At 36.3% G+C, this 23,208-nt stretch overlaps 1 protein-coding gene across 3 annotated transcripts; it reads right to left on the reverse strand.

Moving 5' to 3' along the window:
• Positions 1–6,221: 6,221 nt before the first annotated feature.
• On the reverse strand, positions 6,222–22,944 carry LOC130946948 (clustered mitochondria protein). 3 transcript variants are annotated; one of them, XM_057875857.1, is made up of 28 exons: positions 22,835–22,944; positions 22,444–22,739; positions 22,232–22,293; positions 21,513–21,702; positions 21,274–21,414; positions 20,994–21,150; positions 20,717–20,910; positions 20,526–20,627; positions 19,189–19,324; positions 18,892–19,020; positions 17,932–18,304; positions 17,410–17,514; positions 17,062–17,180; positions 16,527–16,635; positions 16,347–16,445; positions 14,151–14,285; positions 13,834–14,004; positions 13,279–13,365; positions 12,766–12,900; positions 12,404–12,550; positions 11,730–11,798; positions 10,822–10,980; positions 10,175–10,231; positions 10,054–10,094; positions 9,691–9,810; positions 9,169–9,478; positions 8,986–9,093; positions 6,222–6,989 (listed from the first exon to the last, which is right to left on the reverse strand). In XM_057875857.1, exons 2-28 carry the CDS (start codon positions 22,730–22,732, stop codon positions 6,522–6,524), a joined length of 4,212 nt encoding a protein of 1,403 aa, XP_057731840.1. In that variant the 5' UTR covers positions 22,733–22,739; positions 22,835–22,944; the 3' UTR covers positions 6,222–6,521. The 3 variants fall into 3 exon arrangements, with proteins under 3 accessions (XP_057731840.1, XP_057731838.1, XP_057731839.1); XM_057875855.1 differs by having other exon boundaries at positions 20,994–21,156; XM_057875856.1 differs by lacking the exon at positions 22,835–22,944 and having other exon boundaries at positions 20,994–21,156; positions 22,444–22,822.
• Positions 22,945–23,208: the final 264 nt, after the last annotated feature.

Consider the following 23,208-nt stretch of genomic DNA (forward strand, 5'->3'; position numbering starts at 1 on the left):
TGTTGTGCTTCCCTTCGGATCTTTTTGGCTTCTTTTTCCTCTTTAGGGAGGATGTCGAATTTCAGGTATTCGACTAAGGGATTCATCCATCCGAGGTTTAAACCGACTACCTCAAGTGTCTCTTGTTTATCTTCTGTTTTTGCTACCGAGGGTTCTTGAAGGGTTTCTTGAATCAGGCTTCTGTTGTTTCCTCCTGGTTTGGTACTTGCTAATTTGGAGAGGGCGTCCGCTCTACTATTTAGATCCCGAGTTATGTGTTTAACCTCGGTTTCTGCGAAGCGCCCGAGGTGCTCCAAGGTTTTTTCCAAGTACCTTTTCATATTAGGGTCCTTTGCCTGATACTCCCGCTTATTTGGGAGGTCACCACCTGTGAGTCGCTGTAGATTGCTACCTTAGTGGCACCAACTTCCTCTGCTAGTTTTAACCCGGCAATCAAGGCCTCATATTCTGCCTGATTGTTCGAGGCCGGGAATTCAAATTTTAAGGATACCTCTATTTGGGTTCCTTTTTCATCTACCAATATTATGCCTGCGCCGCTCCCTGTTTTGTTGGAAGATCCGTCTACATAGAGTTCCCATGTAGTCGATTTTTCTTCTTGTTCTCCTGCATATTCTGCAACGAAGTCGGCGAGGCATTGGGCTTTAATTGCTGTCCGAGTTTCATATCTCAGGTCGAACTCGGAGAGTTCTATCGCCCATTGAACCATTCTCCCTGCAACATCCGTCTTTTGGAGGATTTGCTTCATGGGTTGGTTTGTGCGGACTCTTATTGTGTGAGCCTGGAAGTAAGGTCGCAACCTTCGCGAGGCTATCACTAAGGAGTAGGCAAACTTCTCAAGTTTGTGATACCTTAGTTCGGGGCCTTGTAGTACCTTACTGATGAAATAGACCGGGTGTTGTCCGACCTCGTCTTCTCTGATCAGGGTTGAAGAGACAGCCCTGTTTGCTACGGATAGGTATAGGACAAGGTCTTTTCCCGGTACTGGTCGTGTTAAGATAGGAGGTTGACTTAGGAATCTTTTGAACTCTTGGAATGCCTCCTCGCATTCCAAAGTCCATTCAAATTGGCATCCCTTCCTCAATAAAGAAAATAGTGGAAGGGATTTTAGTGCCGATCCCGCCAAAAATCTGGAGAGGGCTGCAAGTCGGCCATTGAGCTGTTGAACCTCTCTCAAACAAGTCGGGCTTTTCATTTCTAGGATGGCTCTGCATTTGTCGGGATTGGCCTCAATCCCTCTTTGTGTTAGCATGAAGCCTAGAAATTTCCCCGCTTCTACTGCGAAGGCGTATTTTGCGGGATTTAGTCTCATCCCATGCAACCTTATAGTGTTGAAGACTTGTGAGAGATCGGCTAAGAGGTCGTTTTCTTGCTTGGTTTTTACTAACATGTCGTCGACGTATACCTCCATTAGGCTCCCTAGATGGGGGAAAACACTTTGTTCATCAGCCTTTGATACGTGGCTCCTGCATTCTTTAGTCCGAATGGCATGACCACGTAGCAATAGTTGGCTTTTGGTGTGATGAACGATGTTTTCTCCTGGTCGGGTTCGTGCATCGGGATTTGGTTATATCCCGAGTAGGCATCCATGAATGACAGGTATTGGTACCCCGAGCTGGAGTCCACCAGGGTATCAATACTCGGTAGAGGATAAGGGTCCTTAGGACATGCCTTATTCAAGTCGGTATAGTCGACGCACATTCTCCATTTGCCATTCTGTTTCTTGACTAGCACTACATTGGCTAGCCATGTTGGGTATTTGACCTCTCTAATAAAGCCGGCTTCCAAGAGCGACTGTACTTGTTCTTCTACTATTGAGGCTCGTTCTGGGCCGAGCTTGCGTCTTCTTTGCTGTACAGGTCGGGACCCTGGGAAAACCGAGAGCTTGTGGGACATGAGCTCGGGATCAATCCCGGGCATGTCGGAAGCCTTCCATGCGAAGAGGTCGGAATTAGCTCTTAGGAGTTCTCCCAACCTTTGTTTTAGGGTTTCCCCTAGGTTGGCTCCTATGTAAGTGTTTTTTCCTTCCTCCTCACCGACTTGTATCTCCTCGGTTTTTCCTCCCGGTTGGGGTCGCAGCTCTTCTCTGGTTCTTGTGCCGCCTAACTCAATGGTGTGGACTTCTTTGCCTTTTCCTCTCAGATTTAGGCTTTCGTTGTAGCACTTTCTTGCCAATTTTTGATCTCCCCTCACCGTTGCTATTCCTCCCGGGGTTGGGAATTTCATGCAAAGGTGGGGAGTAGATACCACTGCTCCCAGGCGATTAAGAGTAGTCCTGCCGATTAAGTCATTGTAGGCTGATCCTTCATCTATGACTATGAAGTCTATGCTCAGAGTCCTTGATTTTTCCCCTTTTCCAAAAGTGGTGTGAAGGGGTAAGAATCCCAGTGATTTTATTGGCGTATCCCCCAATCCGTATAGGGTGTCGGGGTAGGCTCTCAACTCTTTTTCATCTAACCCTAACTTGAAGAAGGCGGGCTTAAAAAGGATGTCCGCCGAGCTTCCTTGGTCTACTAGGGTTCTGTGGAGATGGGCATTGGCTAGGATCATAGTTATCACCACGGGATCATCATGCCCGGGAATTATCCCTTGCCCATCTTCTTTCGTGAATGAGATAGTGGGGAAGTCGGGTGTCTCTTCCTCGACTTGGTAGACTCTTTTGAGATGTCTTTTGCGAGAGGATTTAGTGAGGCCCCCTCCCGCAAATCCTCCCGAGATCATATGAATATGTCTCTCTGGAGTCTGCGGTGGTGGATCTCTTCTATCCATATCATCTCGCTTTCTTTTCCCGTGAGTGTCCGACCTTTCCATGAGATATCTATCAAGCCGACCTTCTCTGGCCAGCTTTTCTATCACATTTTTGAGGTCGTAACAGTCGTTGGTGGAGTGACCATATATTTTATGGTACTCACAGTAGTCGCTGCGGCTTCCCCCTTTTTTGTTTTTAATAGGTCTAGGGGGTGGCAGCCTTTCAGTGTGGCAAATCTCTCTGTATACATCCACTATAGAGGTTTTGAGAGGAGTATAAGAGTGATATTTTCTGGGCCTTTCGAGACCGAGTTCTTCCTTCTTCTTGACTTCTCTTTCCCTCTCCTTGGATGAGGGAGGGGGTCCGGGTCGCCAACTCAGGTCTCTTAATTTCGCATTCTCTTCCATATTGATGTACTTCTCGGCCCTTTCTTGTACATCACTTAGAGAAACGGGGTGTCTTTTAGATATGGACTGTGAGAAAGGACCTTCTCTGAGCCCATTGACTAGCCCCATTATGACTGCCTCTGTGGGCAGGTCTTGTATCTCCAAACATGCTTTGTTGAACCTTTCCATATAGGCTCGCAAAGACTCTCCGACCTCCTGTTTTACTCCCAGGAGGCTCGGTGCATGTTTTACCTTATCTTTCTGAATTGAAAACCTCATCAGAAACTTCCTTGAGAGGTCTTCAAAGCTGATGATAGATCTTGGTGGGAGGCTATCGAACCACTTCATTGCCGCTTTTGATAAAGTGGTCGGGAAAGCTTTGCATCTCGTAGCGTCGGAGGCATCGGCTAGATACATCCGACTTTTGAAGTTACTTAGATGATGCTTTGGGTCCGTGGTCCCGTCATAGAGGTCCATATCAGGGCTTTTAAAGTTTCTCGAAACTTTTGCCCTCATGATGTCCTCACTGAAGGGATCCTCTCCACCCGGGAATTGATCTTCTTGGTCGTCACGGGAGTTATGGCCCTTGAGGGAGGATTCTAGCTGTAAGAGTTTTCTTTCTAACTCTTTTCGCCGTTCCATCTCCTCTTTGAGGTACCTTTCAGTTTCTTTCTGCTTCTCCCGCTCTTGCTCCAATTGTTCTAAGCGACTGTGGACCAACCCCATTAGTTCAGTTACGTGGGATGGTCCACCCTTTTCCGATTCTCGCTCGTCTGAAGGATTTGCCTTCGGGTTTTTTACCCCGGAGGTGCCTTCTCTATGTTGATCATTAACTTCCTGGTGGAGGGTTACATCCACGTTGTCATTACCTGCGTTCAGATTCTCTTCTTCGGAATTCGTTTCCGCATGGACTTCTTCGTGGAATCTATCCGCCATCGATGGATGATCTCTCGGGTCCCCGGCAACGGCGCCAATGTTACGGTGGGTAACCGGAGATTAATAAGGTGGATGACATTTGATGGCCCAAGTGTATGAAGGAGGAGAACTCCGGGTGTGTCTGCAACTCGGGAGGCTCCGTCCGACTTGCTCGCGTGCAGGAATGGGGGGTGGTACCTGCAAAGACACTCCGATGCCTAAGTTAGCAAGAGTGTGAGCAGGTCTAGAGAGTATTGGGCTTAGAAATACCTGATTGGTGTCAGTGTACTTATAGTGGTGAGCCAATAACCACCGTTGGAGTAGTGCCGTATCTTTAGGATAATAACCGTCCCATTATCTTGGGGAGGTTAAGATATGGCTTTATGAAGTGGTTAGAGAGATTTCAGGGGCGGTTACTCATTTGAATGAGTATTTATCTGCCAGCTAATCTCATAACCGACTTCTTCGTACTGAGTCGTGGTGGACACCGACCTCTTAAGTGGAGGTCGGTGCTTTACTAGGCTTAATCTATTGGATCAGGCCTTTCGATTGGACCTGGGCCTTTAACATTGGGCCAGGGTATGAACAATTCTAATCTTCAAAGATGAAAATGAATAATAGGAGATCTTCATTGTGAATCGTTAGATGATTCAGTCAAATATGTCAAATCATCTAAGGATTCATAATGTTATCTTTATGTAAAAGTACTATTATGGGAGTGTCTACCGTGAATAATTAATTGTACCAACATAGAATTAGTAAAGTCTATAAATTATTTTGATCTCTTGATTAATTAGATTCGAATGCCAAAAATGAAAAATCTTACTGCTAGAAGATTTGTATTATTGTATACCTTTCATGAGATTTCTATCAATTCAAGTCAGTCAAGTTTATGCTAATAAGATTAGAATGTAGTGGTTAGATACTAGCCAGAAATATAAATAATTGAACATTTTTTTCCTTTTAAAGGGGAAAACAAATTGGTGAATCATCTCAATTGCTGAGTTGCCATACAGGCATACGGATACAGGTATGCGTTAGGTATGTTTGGATACATATTTAATAAAAAAAACTGTTTCACTATATTCAACACATATTCAACATATACATTTTGAATATGTGTTGGATACAATTAGATTTTTTTTTTTCAAATTAATTCAAAATAAACAGCTAACCAAGTAAGGGAGCTCTTTTTCAAAAGGTAGAAACTCACGACAAAATCATTAAAATTGTTTTCTTGTAAATATTTTATACATTTCATACATATTTTATATTTTTTAACAAAATAATAAAATGTTAAAATATTAAACCTTTTATAATAAAAAAATGGTCAAATATTTGTATTTTTATTATTTAGATTATATATTCCTTTTCTCATATCTTCTCATTTACTGTAATCGTTACTTAAGATTTTAGAATTTTAACACTTTTTATTTTTTTGTGAATTACATATGTAAAATAAACTGGTTATAATATTACACAAATGTCTTAAATGAAATTTTGTTATCGCTTGGCCCTTTTTCAAATCTATGTAAATCATTGCAACTGATAACAAATTAGGATTTTCAACTAAATCATAACAGGCTGTCATGATTTAGTTTGGAACATGCAAGTGTATAAATCGTAAGAAACTATCACAATTTAGCATGTGAAAAGGAAATTATAATGGATAATACAAAGTGAATATATACATAGATAGAATAAAGAATGTTGGCATATTTAATCCTAAAATTATGGAAAAGTCTAGAGAGACAACTACAACATAAACCAACACAAGTCAATTTGTATTTTCATTTGCAGGTGTTAGAAGAGGGTGCTCAGAAACAGCGCTGTGGAAAATTGATGAGGATGTAAAAGGTTGATATGCATTCTGAATCTGGAATGTCATTGAGCATGCTTAACCGCCTTATTCATGTTTCTGTGATACATTATATCCCCTTTGACTAATAATTTCAATATAAATAATATCTTGATTGATCAATCATGATTCAAAACTTAGTATAGGTTCCAACATTCTTAAGATTAAGTATTGTCCAAAGCCTACATTCCGTAAATTCATAATACAGCTAAATTAGATGTTATTTTAGAATGGTTATAACATACTAAACAAATTCCTTATCATAATGACAAATGAATCATAAAGAATTTATGTAGAAAGAATTTATCAACCACTATTGATCACAGTATAACAGTGTCATACAATATCAGCGGCACAATCTTCAATTTGTAATATGCAATGAATGAGCCACAATTCAACTGGCAGCTAAATTTGTTAACAGAAAATATGTTGATATGCAAATTATAGTCCTATCCTCAAATCCAAATTTTATTGTGGTAGAAAATTCAATTATGCTTATGTATCTCAACCACCTACATCCAACAATAGATGTTTTCAATGGCTATGACCCTAAAAAAAAGGAAAATTCAAAAACGTAGCTATTGCCAACTAATCAAAGCTTAGTTTATCAAAAAATTCAAGCCTCAACCTTTGGTTTTGGTTTTGATTTCTGTTTCTTTGCATCCAACGGTGCCAACCCTTTCCCCAGTCCAGCCGGAGCTTGTTCTTGTTCTTGCGTCGGGACTGATTGGTCTTTTGTAGCATCTGCTGGATCACTTGAACGAACGCCATTCTTCTTTACTCCATTGACATCCCCATTGCCCAAAACATCCGGAGCCACGCCGGAATTTATGATGTTGAAAAGCGGTGTGAGCGGAGGAGGATGTGATTGTACTTGTACTTGAGGGCGCACCACCAGGCCCCTGGCTGCTGCCTTCTTCCGAGCTATGGCAGCGGCACGTGCAGCCCTTTGATCGACTCCCCTTCCCCTGGGGAGGGTCTCAGCAATCATTGCGGCATTGACAGATTTGTTTGTGGGTGCACCTGAACTTCCAGATCCCCCATCTGTAACTGCTTGGAATGCTTGTACAAACTCAGGACGTGCCTGTCATCTCAGTGGAAGTTGAAAGAATCAGAGAGAGATAAAGGCGCAGAATAAAGATATACTTAAGATGATCTAAGAATAAAGTGAAAACAGTATCAAGGTTGAAAACTAATATAGCTACAGTAATGAATATTGATATCAAAGAACATCATTGCATTAAATATTCAGTATTAACTAATAGCTATAGCCCACAAACACAACATCTATTATAATATATAAAAAGAGAAATTGAAGTAGTGTTTAACAAGCTAATGCCACCTAAATTTTAAATTTTCTATGAATTTGTCCGTCAACATAGAGCAAACAACCTATCTATATAATCATATTTAGAATATCATAGTAAATAGCATCTATGTAACTAAGCTATCATGAATTTTATAATTTCTCATGTTAAATTCTTCAATTATATAAAAAAAATTATATTATAGATATTATATCAAGGGTCTAAATTCTAATATTGTATGTCCTACTTGTTGAGTAAACTATATTTTATAAAATTATAAAAATTATTTAAAAGAAATCAAAGTAATATTAAAATAAGCTAATGACACCTAAATTTTATGTAACCAACATATCAATTTCATAATTTCTCACGTTAAATTTTTCAATTATATAAAAAGATTATATCATAGATGTTAGTTCAAATCAAGGGTCAGTTCTAATATCAAGGGTCAAATTCTAATATTTCATGTCCTATTTGTTGAGTAAACTTTATTTTATAAATTAAAAAAATTATATAAAAGAAGAGATTAAAGTAGCACTACAATAAGCTAATGATACCCAAGTATTTTAAGTTCTATATAAAATTATCATGTTAACACTAAATTTAACTTTTAACAACATAGAGAAATTATCATAAGCTTATAATAATGGTAATAAAATTTGAAAGACAAATCTATGAATAAGTGTGATGACTGAAAACACTTTGTAAAAACTGAAAATTTTGTGTATATTCATAAATGAATAGGATTGTATGTCTTATTTGAGTGTTATACATATATAGTTTCTATCCTATACTAAAAATGTCATAAAATGAAAAAAGTAAATCCATATATTTGTGAATTAATTCTAAGCCAATACTTAGAAAAAGAAAATAAAGGTCAAACATGTTATGTTATAGGTTTATACAAAATATGTAAGAATGTTTATATATAATACAGTATTTACCATGTTTTAAAATTAGATTAAATAATTCTATTAGAAAATATTTTGTTAAATAACTTTAAATTATTTTATTTTTTAACATCAAAGAATATTCTTATTTTATATTCTTGTATTTTTTCGCGCAACGCGCGGGTTTAAATCTAGTGATAAATAAAATGACAAATCAACAAAAGAAAAGGAGCAACTCTCAAGAGAACATCAAGAGCCTTTCTGGCGGGTGCGGGATTTTGCTTTTGAGGCATTCACCTGACAAAATAAGGTGTGGAAGATAACCAGTACATGGAGTGAAAGTTTCTGTTGCTACCAAGTGCTGAAAAGGAACATAAGGAGATGGAACATGGATACAGAACTTTTCATGTTTTTCAAAGTAAACTATAGAGTATTGACCCCTCCACGGGGAAACACAAAGAAACTTCACTATGATCAATGAAAATTATAATAGTTGGTCAATGATCAAATCACTCACAAAAAGTCCTCCCTATTGCAAAGATTTACCATCCAAGAATTTATGAATATTGGCGAAGGGCAGCTCCATGCAAGTGTCAACAACGGATTCCATAGCTTGAACTCATGACCTCAAGACTCCATGGATAGTTGTATAAAACTTACACACAACTAAATTGCCAAGTAATATTTCATCTTACTTGAATGCAAAAATTGTACCCAAAAAGAAAGAAAAATAAAATAAGAGAGCAGAAAATTTTGGAGAACTGAAATTTTCTGAACCTTTCTCGGGAATAAATAGAGACTCAATCCCATTTAACCAAGGGAAAAGTAAATACTAGTAGTGAAATGTGTAATTTCATTCAACCAAGGGAAAAATATACAGTACCTGTAACTCACGAATCTTAAATGTATTTATCCAGTTTAGAGACTCCTGTGTTTTCGGATCATCTTCGCCAAGTTGTTTGACAAGTATCTCAAATGTTTTCTTCTCATGCTGTCAAACCAAATGCAACATAGGCTCATGACCTAGTAATAGTAGAGAGTAGAAAACAACTCACGCCTTACATACCTGCAGAGAGAGCTTGAATGCACCCATAGAGTTGAATATAATAGCAAGAGCATGATAACAAACAGCAGTTTGAATATGTTTCTCGCCAAGAAGCCGTTCATTCTTCTTTAAAGCTTCTTGTAGATAACGAAGAGATATGTTCATCTTTTTCAATTCCTGATACATCATTGCTACGTTTACGAAAGTTGCGGCAACATCAGGATGATCAGAGCCTGATGATAAACTTAACAGGAGCAAAGCACGAGTCATGTAGGGAAGGGCAAATTCAGTTTTTTCCCATCCATGATAGAAGAGTGCCATATTAGCATAACTGCAATGAACAAAATTTCAATCGGGGTTCTAGAGCATAATGTTTCATAACAAACACCAATTTTTCTGCAACACTATCACAATAATTTTTTTTTTAGCCACAACATCCGATTTTGCTTGGTAAACAAAAAATTCACACGGTAGAGGGATGCATATACAGAACCCCAAAATCATTATGGAAATGAAGCAAGCAGAATAAAAAAAATAAAGTACCTGTGAGCTGTGTCAGGATGATCTAGACCAAGACAAGTCTCATTGATAATCAACTCTCTTTGCTGTTGTGCAACAGCCACATCCATCTCTCCAGCATGATACGTAATCATTGCAAGATACCTGAAATTTAATAATTCATAATTAGCTCAAATATTTCAGGACCATATTCAAATATCACATGGCTCAAAAGAATGCTTGTTATAAATTTTCAAATTGTAAGCATAGCAACTGCAAATCAAATATCACAACAATTTCAGATCCATTACCAAAATTTTAATGGCAATGCAAGCTAATTATGATTAGACTAAGACAAGAGGATAAAATTTAAGGATCATGCTAAAATGATAGAAACAACTGACATACCGACAGCACGTAGCAACCTCACGATGCATTGGACCTGTAACCTGCAGCACAATGTACAAGAATTATTATTTTATGCACAACGGCCATTCAAATACAGATACAGAAATACAGGATTTCGTACCTGTTGAAGAATTCGGAATGCCTCATTAAATAGATTGTAAGCTTCATTGAGTAATCCCTGGATCAAAAAAGTAATTACCTAAGTTATTAAATTTGTTGTCAGAAAATAAATCATGCATCCAACTCCACAATCCACAAAATTGACTTTTACGCTGAGAAACACAGTTGTTCAAACACTGTACAATTCCCCAGTTTACACACAAAATAAGAATTACCATTGCATTACCAGTGATGAGTACAAGTATGAGAATGCTATATTAAGGTGCATAATTACTTATTAACCAACTCAGAAATTGAAAAAATAAATGACATTGACAAATCTAAACACTACTACTAGTATGAAAAAAATAAAATAAAAACCTTTCCCATGTAGGTTCATGTATATGGATTAAAGAATACCATTGTGTTAAATACTCAGAAGTGGACTGGCGGAAGACTAAGGAACACTATAAATAAAATTAATAAGGAGAAATAGGATTTAAGTAGCTTGTGTATAGATACGTTTGTGATTTAAAATTTCTGAAAAATATGAAGTCATTTTAAACAATAATTAAAAATTATGTTATGTTTTCATAAGTTCAACAAAACAGTCCCAGGAGTAAATAAATGTGATCATTCTACCAAAGAAAAAGGGATCACAGTAAATACAGCTGACATATGACTTTTTGCTGCATCCGTAAGTTTCTTGGCATCTGAACAAACTGGAACTGAATGCCTGACAACTGGACAGAGATCCAAGATATCTGATGGTTGGAAGGGTGCTGTAGAATTAAGATCATATTTACGAGATGCAACAGTTATACCAACCTGAAAACCAAACATTGAAAATATTAACAGAATTAATATCAAAGTTATTCACAAAATTAAATCTTTTGTTTGTTAAGGAGTGCTGACATTGAAATGCATTAACTTAAGCTTAACAGGATTACTATTGTAGAGAATCATGGTTAATGGCAGAAGTAGAACACTATTCAACAACGATGAACAGCAGAGGTAGTGGATGATGTCAAGATCCTATCAACAGCTATTAACAAGTATTATCCTAGCACAACATGAGAATAATTATTAATTATTATCAGTTTGCATACATCATTTGCAGACAGTGGGTTCAGGCTCACAGTGCACACAGCACATAATAAAAAAAATATCTGCCCTATAATAAAGGTACAAAATTGATATTATTTTCATATCATACAGAGATAGTTTTACCATATCCTATTCTTATCCTTCTTTTCTTTAATATTTCATATAGACAAGGTTAAGATGAGAAATTTTTTTCCCCCAGAAAAGAGCTTACCAAGTAAGCAAAATCTAGACCAAAGAATATATTTTGAATAATCCACAATTCTTAGAAATAAAGAAGATGCCACACAAAGGTATCAACAACATACAACATACGGCAGCACGTGGAGCCGACACCAAGTATATGCAGGTTTAAGGTTTATCCGAAACATCAGAAACATGTAAAGACCAGTAAAAATAATTTGTACAACTAAGACTGTTAAAAAAAATTATAAATAAATAATCAACATGAATTGACTGAGGCTTATACTTACCTTCCGACAAAGATTACGTATAACACAAATTTTCTTCACACGTGACCTTGAATCCTCGGGTAACTCAAACTGCAGCAAGTTGAATTTTAGTTCAGAGATATATAGCAAAGTATCAAAAGAGAAAAAATAGTTAGATTCAATGGTGAATTTATGGACCTAATGAGCAAAGCCCACACTGATTATAACCATAGCAACTCATCTCATTTGGCTAAGCACAATCAAAACATGATATGCAAATGCATTCACGCGTACTCTGACCAAACTGAAAACACCCAAAATCATCATGTCAACATCATCCCACTGAGCATTATTGAACTCATCGTAGGCATTAAGCATTAACGACAAAGATTACGTATAACAAATTTTCTTGACACGTGACCTTGAATCCTCGGGTAACTCAAACTGCAGCAAGTTGAATTTTAGTTCAGAGATATATAGCAAAGTATCAAGAGAGACATAGTTAGATTCAATGGTGAATTTATGGACCTAATGAGCAAAGTCCACACTGACTACAACCATAGCAACACATCTCATTTGGCTAAGCACAACCAAAACATGAAATGCAAATGCATTCACGTGTACTCTGACCAAACTGAAAACACCCAAAATGATCATGTCAACATCATCCCACTGAGCATTATTGAACTCATCATAGGCATTAAGCAATAACATACCTTGTATTTGGTCATTGCAAATTCTTGGATGTCAGACCATAGAGATTCAGAGCTTATTTTCGTGTACAAAGGTTGACTCTTCCTTGAACCCCCCTTGCTTTTCCATCGTGCTCGTCCTCTAGAATTTTTTCCTGCTGATTGTTGCTCCTGTAAATAAACATGGATGAATGGCTCCTAAGGACCTCATAAGAGCATACATGACATGCTAATTAGCCAGAGCTTCATAGTTTATAGGGTTTGACAGAAATAAAAAGAGATAAGGAAAAAAAATAGTTTGCACTCAGATCAATTCAAGGTCAAGGGATCATAAGAAAAGAATGAGAAATAAATATTACAAGGAAAACAACCATATTTGGAAAAACCTTTTTTGCAGTTCTGGATTGTATGCCATTTGAATCTGGTTTCCCAGCAGGAGCTTGACAACTTCCAAATATGCAGTTCAACAAATGAGATAATGCAGGAGCAAGATCATGATCCTCTGTGTCTCTCAACACATCCTGAAAAGTGTAAATTGCGAAATTTGAGATCTATTACAAACCTGCTGGTTTAAGAGAAGAGATTTTGAAAAAGGATGTGCCCTCTATAATATTCATGTTTATACAACATTTTTAACCAATAATGTAATGAAAGCCTCTAGTTAACTTGATATTTGGAAACAGAACAGAGTTTCAAGAATAAACAAATTAAACTCTCAAGCACTCACATACACATACGAATATTCATAAAATTGGACAGCTCCAATGTACACTGATTCTTACAGAAAATAACAGGACTTAAAAATAAATAAATATTAAACAAACGACAAAGGAAAAATCATTTAAAAATTAAAAGAAGAGGCAAATAAATGTTAGAAGAGTAGAGAGCAATTCTAGCACCTTGATAATATGTTTGGATGATCTGACAACAATCTCGTTAATGCAAAGATCCCACATATGAGGAAGATGTTTAGTCCCATCAGCCACCTTTTACACAATGATAAAAGGACAAGTAATGTAAAAATTATAAAAGGAAAAGTAAAAGGAATACAAGGAAAACCATGAAATAGATTGGAACATAAAATTCAGATGACAAACTCCCAGAGAAATCATTGCAGCAATATTAACCAAGCCAGGGTACATAGGGCTACTAAGATGGCTCTTAAAAATAATATATTTTTTCATGTGATAATTTCAGGTAGAAACAAATTAATGTTTAGATGCAGCATTTAATAAGACATTTCTCTTCATGAATTTCTTTTTTTTTTTTTCGAAGTTATCAGGACAATCTTTCTTGAGAAGCTTAAAGTAATCTCGAGGGAAAAAAAAGGGCACAATTTATACTTTTTCTAGTTCTTCCTTTTACAGAAAAGCTCATGCAAACATGGTAAAAGTATAAAAACTAAAAAGTACTTTTAATATATACACAGATTCAGACAAACTCAAAGTGCTTACTTTGCCAATATACCGAACATTAATTCCACGAGCATGAAGTGTTTCTGTTAATGACTGGCCATCCATAGGTGTAACTTCAAGCTGCCAAAGACCTTTTATAAATTTTGGAATCACCACATCAGTAAGATATTGACCAACTTTCCTCACATTGTCTTCATCAGCAGCAATTTCCTGGTGGTATGAACAAACATGGCAATATAAGAATATCACGAAAAGGATGCTTCAGCAGAGAGAGGCACACAGATATAGATACACATGGAGGAGGAATAAAACTATTGTTAGGCATAGTTATATGTAAATAAAGACTCAGAAGAAACCTCTGGGCTCCCAGCTAGTTTGAATTCAGTGAAAACATTAGGGTTAAAAACTATTTCATCACAATTATCATAGTCCCCAGCAGACGCAGATGAAACTTCTTCGGCATTCTCAGTTGCCTTCTCATTTGTTAACTCCTGCAAAGAGGAAGCAAAAGCACATAAGCACATAAGCACAAATTTAGAGTTGTAAAAGGGAAACATAATCTCTGAGAAAATATCCCATATTCCAAAAAGCCATAAACCGTTAAAAGTATAAAAACCATTCATGTGACTTTACTTAACAACTTGAGTTTGTGAGAGAGAGAGTTAAAAACATGGTATTTGAACTTCTATGACCATGTGGTCAAGAGTTAGATCCTGGTTTGCTCCCTTTCTTCTAAATAAAGTTAGACTTAATCACAAAGTAGGATAATCCTATACAATATTTCATGTATCAAACTCAGACTCTTGAGTCGGGGCTGTGTTGCCTCTACCCCTAACAGTATAAGCTTTGGGGTCAAAATGGTTCATGACAAACTAATAAATAGCGACACCATTTGACCTGATGCTTTTTTGAATACTCAAATACACACACAACAAATGATCATTCGACAAATGCAAACACACATAGCCAATGGATCCAAGGGAAAAGGAACTGCTGAGATAGTCCTGTATTTTTCTTTGGAAACACAAGGAAAAGAAGCAACAAGTGCCCAAGAATTAATGGTAATATTAACAGCATCATATGTGCTAAATTACTTTTTTCCTTGAATGGTCTATATAAACTATAAGGCAGTGTTTGTTTTGTCATACATGTCCATCAAGAGATGGACACGGTGGTACATGTCCACCGTTTGGTTCATTAGACATAAATTTTCGATGGACACGGTGACACACAGAAGCACATAAAATACATGTCTTTAGTGTCTCTCCTTTAACCTAAGACACTAAGACACAAATTATAAGACACAAACTTTTCTAATCTTATCCCTTCTTTTTTTCTTTAATTCCAATTTTATCCTTTTTCTCTTATCCTCTTATCTTCTCCTTTCTCTTTTTCTGATTCACCTCCTTTCATCATATACTCTCATCTTCTTCTCCTACTCTTTCTTCATTCAACCACAGTCTCTCTCCATTCCACTTCTTCGCCGTCATCGCCGTCGCCACTACTGTCATCTCTTCCTTCATACGTTGTCGTAACCACTGTCGCGTTCCTTTGTCATGCTGCCTCCGCCGAGGTTGTCTCCTCCGTTCTCTGCCTTGTCGTTGTCGAGGCTTCCTCCCATGTTTGATATTGAGGCATTTCCAAATCAAACTCGCACCTCTCTTTTCAGATCTGCCTCCGTCTCTCTTTCACGCCGCTGCCTCTCTTCCACCGTATGGTCATCTATTTTGCTGTGTTTTTCTTTCCAGTTCTTTGAGTTTTTTTTTTGTGACAAGAATAATTGTCTGTTTTTAATTTTAATTTTAATTTTTTGTTTATGACTGTAATTAGATCGTGCTTTTTGCATGCAAGATGAGAAGAAGATAATTGGGGGCGGGGGAGAGTTTTCTGTTCTTTTTATTTATTTTTTATTTAAATTTTGATTAATCTTGTTGTTAGAGTGATTTTGTGTTAGTTTGTTGATTTGTTGAATTGAATTTGTAATTGCATTAAAAATTATTAATGGTGATAATCTAAGTTAACATGATAATGGTGATGGTGATAGAGATAGACAAGTGATAATGATGGTAGGGTTATTAGTGTCATTTTATTAAAATTGTAATTTGAATGCAGGGTCCTGTACTTAAATACCAAACAAGTTTAAGACTTTTATGTCCTACTGTGTCTATGTCATTTTATGTCTTTATGTCTATGTCTTATGTATTTCCACCCACTAACCAAACGGAGCCTAAAGTATCTAAGAGTCTTTATCATGTATTCTAGCCCCACAGATTCTGGAAAGGAAGTGTATAAACACCATGCTGTAATGTGCACACATATGCATGCAACAAAGTATGATCACCATTAGATGAAGTTGAAAGTAGTAGCTTATTTTTCAAAATCAAGGTGGAAGGGAGACTCCTATATAAATAAATGTTACACATCATCTCATATGAACTAATAATTAAAAGTCCACATTATTCTAGAAGGAACAGGAGCAGAAAAGAATTCGCTTCAGAGAAAAGACATCTTAATCAAGTAAAAGGAAACTAATAATAGGCAAGCAATTTTACCTTATTGTCAGCATCAGCTTCATTTTGAAAATTAGTGGCCAAGTTATCTGCACCTTCAGAATTAGTCTCCTTGGATTTTGATTTCTCTGATGCTTGGGCCTATTCCAACAATAACAAAAACCATCAAAAACTGGAAAAAGAAAATCTTCAATGTTATGGACAACTGAGAATTGCAGTTACCTGGCAAAAGGCAGCAATTAATTCTGATCTCAATATACAAAATCGGGAACCAGGTCCAGTGTAGTTTGCATCTCGAGGAGTTACCCGCAACAAATCTAAGATATAGTGCCTGATTTGATTAAATAGAGAAGTAAACAATAATTAGGAAAAGATAAAATAAAATAAAATGTCAAGTTTGCACTACACTAAAGATTTATGTTGTAAATATATATTTTTGAAAAACATCCTATCTTGTATATTCATTTAACATTCCCCAATCAAGAATAACAAAAGAGAAAACCAGAATGGAGTAACATAAATCAGAAGTGTCTAAATCACAACCCTAAGTATATTAACTGCAACGATTATGTTGTTGCTTAACTATTGTTGATGAACTTTCTACTGATTAGTACTCAATAACATTCTTCAACCATAAATAATATAACCAGAAATCATGCCTATCCTATGAACCAGTAGCAAATCAGCAGAGAATAGATCACCAACTACAGAGATAGACAGTATTAAAAATAACAAACAAAACCAGAATAGAAACTACCTGTCATCACCGCCAACAATTCCCTTGCATTCCACTGGTGCAGCTAATTTGAAAGCATTTCCAGATCCATCAAGGACTGAGTGTTCTTTTAAATGAAGGCATTTGGCAGCCTCCGATACCTGAAAACAAGAAAAGAATAAAAAAGATCTTTTATGAAAATTTCATTTGATAGAGTAAAGAGTAGCAATGCCTAAAAGAATGTTTATTTAGAATTTATGGATACTTGTATTTATTTATTTTACCTATGTAAGAAAGGTTTCACTGCAAATCAGTGTCAATTAAAGCCTAAAAGTCAAATAAAGTACACTCACTGAAAATAAATAAACTTTCAGCCTTTCTCTTCCTTACCTTGGAATGAAAATCTTCATTCCAGCAAATTTTCTTTCCATTGTCAACGGAGCCATACTTAAGAGACTCCGACTTGTCGCCTTGAAGAATGCCTGGTAATACACTCTGCAGCAAAATATGTAACTTGAATCACAACAGAGATTTAATGGTGAACGGGATTTATACATTAAAAAAGCAGTAAATTTAGTTTCATTTTCAATATGAATAAAGAAGTATAATATCCAGCAAGAGTCTCCATGGAAAGAATTCTACATTGAATAACAATGTGGGATCATTGATAGCAACCAACAAGACATATGTGGAAATACATTTGTATATTTATTTATATTTACATTATTTTTTTATTAAAGAAAAATATCAGCAATACAACACAAAATATGTTCACTAAAATTGATGAGACAACAAATTCAAATGTCCTAGCTTCCTCTACAAATAAATTGGCATCATAAACTGAAACCATATATAATTCATTGCATTTTCTTGAAAGAAGAGAAACTTAAACTTCAGATTCACAACACACACCTGAGCAACCACTCTGTGACCCCTGTAGTCAATTATAGCCATAGCAAGATTGTAGAGTCCATCCACGTCAGCTTCCTGGTAAGCTATTGTGCCCTTCAAATCATTATTTGCTGAAGCATAAGTAGCCTGCTCACTCTCAGCCAACTGTGCCTCAGGAGAGATCTCTTGAGCAGCTTCCACCCCATTATTAAGATCTTCGGAACTTGAACCGTTGCTTTTTCCCCCATTGGGAACCTGAGAGTCTGAAACATTTTCAGAATCTTGCCGAATTTCTGTGCTCTGTATATTTGAATTAGAGTCTGTGGATTTCTTTGAGAGCTGCTCAAGGTCGGCATCAACAGCAAAACTAAAAAATATATTGTTGTGTACATACCTATTTCCAAACGTTTGTCAAAAGACACTGATTAGGCAAAACAACTTACCATGAACCTTTAACTTTGATGGAAGAAGAGAAAAAAAGCACAGCTGATAATAAGAAATGACTGGTTACAACAATAACAATTTCTGTTCAAGTTGTAAACAAAAGAAAGGACTATTGCATTTTGTACCAAATTTCTTTTAAGATATCTCAGAGCCATTTATGTCGGAAAATAGAGTAGATGTCCTTGATATATGTATTATCTTAGAATGTCAATGAATATCTCTTAGGACTAATTTTAATATTTAATATATATCATCATTTGATTACAATTTTCTTATTTGTTTAGAACTGAATTAGGGGTTTCTGTTTCCCTATTATTAGGATTAGTGACATGCCTCTTGTAAAACACATGACACAACAGAATCATGTCAGAATTTTTAGGGTCTTATATTTTTGTTTTTGTGCTCCAACCTAAACCCACAATCAATAAGGACCATTAATTTCAGAAGAGAAATCTATGAGAAAGGATAAAGAAATTGTAAAAAGTGAACAATATGTTAAACACATTTAATAGAATTAAGACAGTAGCTCCCACTAACATGTGAAAGCATTCCGGGTCACTTGGGTTTATTGGAGGAATGCATCCGTTGATCACTCCAATAGCACCATTAGTTGCTGCATCAACAAAGTCTGACGTCACCTTGTAACGTGCTCTATCCCTTATCATCCTGCAGTAATGCATAACTCACACAAGCAGCAAAGATAAACAAGTCATCACCAACAAAGAGAAAAAAAAAACACTAGAAAAATCATACTTATAAAAGACAATGGGTTATTGGGAGTAAAGATTTATAAAATTTAAAATTAAAATAAATAAAAAATAAAAAAGAGGCTACCTCTCCTGAAGAGTTGTATGAGGAAATTCTCGACAAGATTGCAGCTCCTCGTTCCAATCCCTTTGCATGCCCATTGGTTCACTTCCATATAAAAGGGTCAATGAATTCTCAGCCCTGGCCGGATCACGAGTGTGATCTGTCAACAAAAGAAACGCCAGTACAAAAACATCAAGATAGCATTCTCATGTACACCTCTCATAGTACTAAACTGTAGCGATGTGCCGAGAAGTAATAAATAAATATACTACATTAGATAGAGAGAGAGAGAGAGAGAGAGAGAGAGAGAGAGAGAGAGAACAGATCCATCAACCAAGGAAATTAAAATGAAATTACATGTCATTGATGGTTAACTTCAGAGTCAAATAAGTGAGAATAATTATGAAATATTCCATCTAATAACTTAAACCAACCCAAGTTTCCTACTTGCCTTCCATCAACAACAAATGAATTTTAGATCATATTAAAGTTGGATATGTGTATCAAATATTACTCCAAAAAACTACCAGGATAGACTAAAATCTTCAAAATAGACTTCTGTTCAACAGTAGTGTCATGCATTAAATTAATAAAAAACAATAGTGACATATCTTCCTAGGCAAACTATTTCATGGAGCTTCCCATGAATAATTTGAGGAATGAGTGATGGAAAAATTGTAAATACATGAAATAAGCATGTTGGCAAAATCATGAACAATAAAACTTGTCCCGGGGAAAATTTTGAATTATTTGTGACACCTCTATGGAATAGTTTGCCATCTTCAATCCGTCTTCCTTAGCATCCTCCTAGTTTCCAAATAAGATAGATTTTGAAGTTTTTTACGTTCTCGAGATATTATATGCATTTGACTTTTTACCTTGTTTAGAAATTAGGAGGATGAATTAGAAGTGTATACTATATTATTGCATAAGTGATTACCACTTTTTTGTGTTTTTATTTTTTATTTTTTTTTTTTGGGGGGGGGGGGGTGTTCTGGAAAAGGACAAGGCATAATACCGTTTTTTTCCCCATATGATTAGTGTTTGCCATATATTTGGTCTAACTCATGAACTTTGGAGGACTTCTCCTCTTGGTCATGTTGATAGATTGGAAAGCAATACTTTATAGATAGCTCTACTTTTGGTTGTTTTTTGCTATTGTACAGAGGATCTCTTATCCTCCTTATCCTTGTAATATTCTTCTATCAGTCTTAAATCTTAATGATATTCTTATTTTATCAAAATTCAAAAAGAACATGGAAAACCAGCCCAATTATCCCAACTAGAGAAGCAGACGTTACTATAACTGACATAAACAATTGAAGATATAACATTGATTAAACACTAGAATTTGAGCTCACCGGGAACTGGGTATAACCCAAGCCACGAATTAGGTGGCAGCAAGGACTGCAAATTTTCAAAGGGATGATATGCCCGTCTTCGATCCAAAATTTCACGGAAAGCTTCAAATTACAAGAAAGGGAACAAGTATTATTTATTAAGTCGCACATTTGATAAACTTGCATCAAAGGCCTTTCTTACAACTCATTACCTTTCTTGAACTTGGGGCTAATCTTTTGTAAGAGAGCAATAAGAGTTGTTGCTTCCCATGTAGCTTTACTTGGCTTCCAGTCAAAATTGTTTGCTGTGCTTGAGTTGACATAAAACACCCTTGTAGTTCCCGTTATACAAAATGCATTACCCTCCAATGTTACCACATCCAAATAAATCAAGTCTCCAACAAGCCTGAAAATCATAGAAGCCTAACTTAAAATGCCTACCTAAAACAAGGAGGTGAAATCCTATTAAGTGAAGAGATTTCGGGTTACCTTCTATAGCTTGGAGGAGGATTGAAGGATGAAAACACTATGCTCTCCACACACTTGACATCTTTCAATGGGGACGGTAGTAAATTACCCAATGAACCAGAAGGATCCTCCATAAAACCAAGCCCGTCAAGGTCTCGAACTTCAGTTTTTGAAGAGTCTGATACTTCAAGAAATGCATAGGCGGACTTGTAACGATATATTTCAGAGATGAGGTAGAAAATAGTACAAAATATCAATTAGGACAGAAAAATCCAATGAAGACAATACAACTATCATATACCTCTGGAGTTTGCAGCTCTATTTTTTAATGTTTCATTCTGCTTTGCAATTACGGATGAGAATGAAGCACGAACATTAGAAAGAGAAAACACATCTCTAGTTCGGTGAACATGAGCCCTTATTGATCTATCATCATACATTGCTGCAAAAAGCATTTTTTCCACAATACAGCACCGTACTGTTAAACAAATGTCTAAATTAATTCATTGCTTCAAAAACCCTAAGTCCGTTGAAAGTTACCAGGAACCACTTCCAATGAGCAGCCACCAGTAGTAATATCAGCCACATCCGAAAGTTCATTGTAATCCTCCAGGTGATGAGAGGATCCATCTTTTGTGTGTAAGATCAGGTCATAACATGTGATGAAGCCCATCTCTGGAGAATCAAGAAGGAACTGCCTTACATCAATGATGCTGTCTCCCGGGTTCAACTATGGATCAATTAAACAATAAATCAGAACATTCTTTTCAAGATAGGTAACAGAAAAATCATATGCAGCTAGCATGTGAAACCCCACAAGTTAATGGTATCAAACAAATTAACAGTTACAAACAGCAAAATCAAACATATGCATAATTAAACCTCTGGTTCAACTGTGAGTCATTTAAAGTTTAAACAACATCCTGGAACAGACTTTTCAAGATAGGTAATCAACAGTTCAACACATCATGCGGCTAACATGTAAACCCCACACTATAAATACATCAAATGGAATCAACCATTATAAATGCAGAATCAAACACATGCAAAATTAAACCTCTGGGCTCAACTGCGAAGCAAGTAAACAACACTCAGAACACTTCTTTCAACATAGATTATCAAAACATCATGTCGCTACAGTAACCTCAAAAAATAAATACCAGCAAATCAAATCAACTATTACAAACGCAGCAAACATATCCATAATGAAGCATCTGAAACAACAACGTAAACAGAACCTCAATGAAATATTAACTCACTTGTACTTCAAGCTTTTCCCCGGTTAGTGTTTTGACAGGGACGGCGTAAAGATTATCCTCACCTGCACAGAACACTTAAACTTCACAATTAAACCCTTAAGAATCCATTTTTTTAACTATTCACTTAAAAAAAAACACAATTAATATAACGGCTTCTGAATTGAAAATGATGCATAGCAATCAAAAAATCCAGAAAAAAAAAAAAGGTTGACCTTGCATTAGTTGTGCCTCTGAATTATGTGTTTCTTCCTCCTTCACGTTCTGAGGATTAGAACTAAATGCAGATTCAGTTTCAGCCGCAATTGAATCAGGTTTTCCATTTTCATTTTCCGAGTTTGCTATTGCAGCATTATTATCCTTTGCAGGAACGTGCTTCAAGGAATTTGAAACGTCATCGGAAACAGTATTATTATTAACATTACCATTCGTAATACTACCGTTACTGTTATTATGATTACTGGCTCCTTTTCTGCTCCTTCCCTTGCTTGATTTTCCAGCCATATTTCTCCTGAGAAAAAAGATAAAAACATCAATGCCGAAGAGATTAAAAAAAATAAAACAGTGCGTTGAGAGAAAGAGAGAGAGAGCGATGTGAGTGTTTACTAGAGCGAGCGAATGAATGAAAGAAATGTGAAATGTGAAAAATGAAAGGAAGAAGGGAAATAGTTGGTTTTTTAGAGAAGAAAAAGAAGCATGATTTATATATAGAGGGAGAGCAGGGTTTTAGGAGAAGGGCGAGGTTTTTAGTTAGAAAAGAGGAAGGGTGACACTTTTTAGTTGTGAATAGTGCGGCCAACAAGGAGGTATCAATACTTTTCCATTTCCACTTCTTTTGTTGGTGGGCTGGCTTTGGGCTTCTCTGGATGCAATTCCATTTCATCATTGCTTATTCCAATGCTTTAATTTTTTTTCTATGAAAATAAAAAAATATTATATTTTTTCTATACAGAGTAAACTACTAAAAATGTTACTAAATT

This window comes from Arachis stenosperma, chromosome 8 (genome assembly GCF_014773155.1).
Source record: "Arachis stenosperma cultivar V10309 chromosome 8, arast.V10309.gnm1.PFL2, whole genome shotgun sequence".
Taxonomy (NCBI): domain Eukaryota; kingdom Viridiplantae; phylum Streptophyta; class Magnoliopsida; order Fabales; family Fabaceae; genus Arachis; species Arachis stenosperma.

Bases quoted from the DNA above. Each gene is read 5' to 3' on its own strand.
- LOC130946948 (XM_057875855.1), bottom strand. From the start codon at position 22,732: ATGGCTGGAAAATCAAGCAAGGGAAGGAGCAGAAAAGGAGCCAGTAAT. The intron at 20,911-20,993 runs GTAACCCGAAAT...TATGATTTTCAG, and splicing joins CCTCCTCCAAGCTATAGAAG to GCTTGTTGGAGACTTGATTT. The intron at 10,095-10,174 runs GTACGAAATCCT...ATTGTGCTGCAG, and splicing joins CATTCCGAATTCTTCAACAG to GTTACAGGTCCAATGCATCG.